Source organism: Triticum aestivum, chromosome 2D, assembly GCF_018294505.1.
Source record: "Triticum aestivum cultivar Chinese Spring chromosome 2D, IWGSC CS RefSeq v2.1, whole genome shotgun sequence".
NCBI classification, from domain to species: Eukaryota; Viridiplantae; Streptophyta; class Magnoliopsida; order Poales; family Poaceae; genus Triticum; species Triticum aestivum.
Genome location: NC_057799.1, coordinates 573,042,409 through 573,043,770, shown reverse-complemented (window position 1 = coordinate 573,043,770; position 1,362 = coordinate 573,042,409). Strand labels below are relative to the sequence as shown.

Genomic DNA, 1,362 nt, shown 5'->3' with positions numbered 1-1,362 from the left:
GGCGTTCTGCCGCTTCCTGTGTCCGGCGAGTCTCTCTCAGTTGCACCGCACCGGCTGGTTGCCTCGTACCCGCTGGTTGGCACGCTTTGATGTCATGGTTAGATCATCGCTGAGCTCTGTAGTCTGTTTCCTTTTAAATTAGTCCGATCAAATCAGGAGCTGTATAAAACCCCCGCGCGTTTCCTGTTGCTTGTCAAGCCCCGCAAAACCCCGAACCAAGCAGGAAGCAGCAGCCACTGTCTCTCCCCATCGATCAGCCTCGGCCGGTCAACCGATGGAGCAGCATTTCGCCGTCACCTTCCCGCCGGGATCCTACTACCAGCACCACCGCTACTCCGCCGCCGCCGCCGCACCGTCTTCCTACTACGACATGAGCGACATGGACGACATGGCCTTCCTCGGCACCCTCTTGGAGTCCACGGATCATGCCTCCTGCTCTGACCCCTCTCTCTCTTCAAGCTCGTCCTCCTCCGACATGACGGCCGTGGGGGCTGCCGCACCACATGTGCCCGTGGGCAGCAGCTCGCCGAAGGGCCGCGGTCACCAAGCCCCGGCAGCCATGCCCATTATGGCCAAGGACTTCATTGGGGTGCGCACGCGCCCGTGGGGCAAGTTCGCGGCCGAGATCCGGGACTCGACGCGGAACGGCGCCCGCGTGTGGCTCGGCACCTTCGGCAGCCCGGAGGCGGCCGCCATGGCCTACGACCAGGCTGCCTTCTCCGCGCGCGGTGAGGCCGCCGTGCTCAACTTCCCCGTCGAGCGCGTCCGGGAGTCGCTCCGCGCGCTTGCGCTCGGCGCCGTCGTGGGCTCGCCCGTGCTCGCGCTCAAGCGCCGCCACCGCACACGCAGGCGGTCGCCCAACAAGAGGCCCGTGAAGCAGCAGCGCCGGGTTGCCGCCGTGCAGGAGGCATCGCGGTCTGCCACGACCGGCGCGGTGGTGCTGGAGGACCTCGGCGCCGAGTATCTGGAGGAGCTCCTCCGGGTGTCCGAGCCGCCCATGGATCATTTCATCCACTCAACGGCGACGGCGTCGTCCTCACACTGCAAGCTTGTATGCTTGGATTAGCATACCTCCCGTGGGTTCGTGCCAAATTAATCGCATGCTACTTCTTAGTTCTTACTGTCTGAAGAAAATGCATGTGTATACAGCCCATGAGTAAATTCGTTTACGCCAGGAAACAGCTTCCCTTCTCTTCTCAAACTTTAAAAACTAGACAATACCCCGCGCGTTGCCGCGGGAATTTGTAGCGCTTATCGTGGTATCTCAAAAATAGAAATTTAATGTGGGTGTGAAATTTAGCACCAACGAGCTACTATCACGTAATGAATTAAAGGAATATCCAACAAAATTATACAAAAAGA

The 1,362-nt window shown here is 60.0% G+C and overlaps 1 protein-coding gene across 1 annotated transcript; it reads left to right on the top strand.

The window, feature by feature from the left end:
• Nucleotides 1-215: 215 nt before the first annotated feature.
• On the top strand, nucleotides 216-1,066 carry LOC123055948 (ethylene-responsive transcription factor 1B-like). Its single transcript, XM_044479744.1, has one exon. It carries the CDS (start codon nucleotides 275-277, stop codon nucleotides 1,064-1,066), a length of 792 nt encoding a protein of 263 aa, XP_044335679.1. The 5' UTR covers nucleotides 216-274.
• Nucleotides 1,067-1,362: the final 296 nt, after the last annotated feature.

Bases quoted from the DNA above. Each gene is read 5' to 3' on its own strand.
- LOC123055948 (XM_044479744.1), top strand. From the start codon at position 275: ATGGAGCAGCATTTCGCCGTCACCTTCCCGCCGGGATCCTACTACCAG.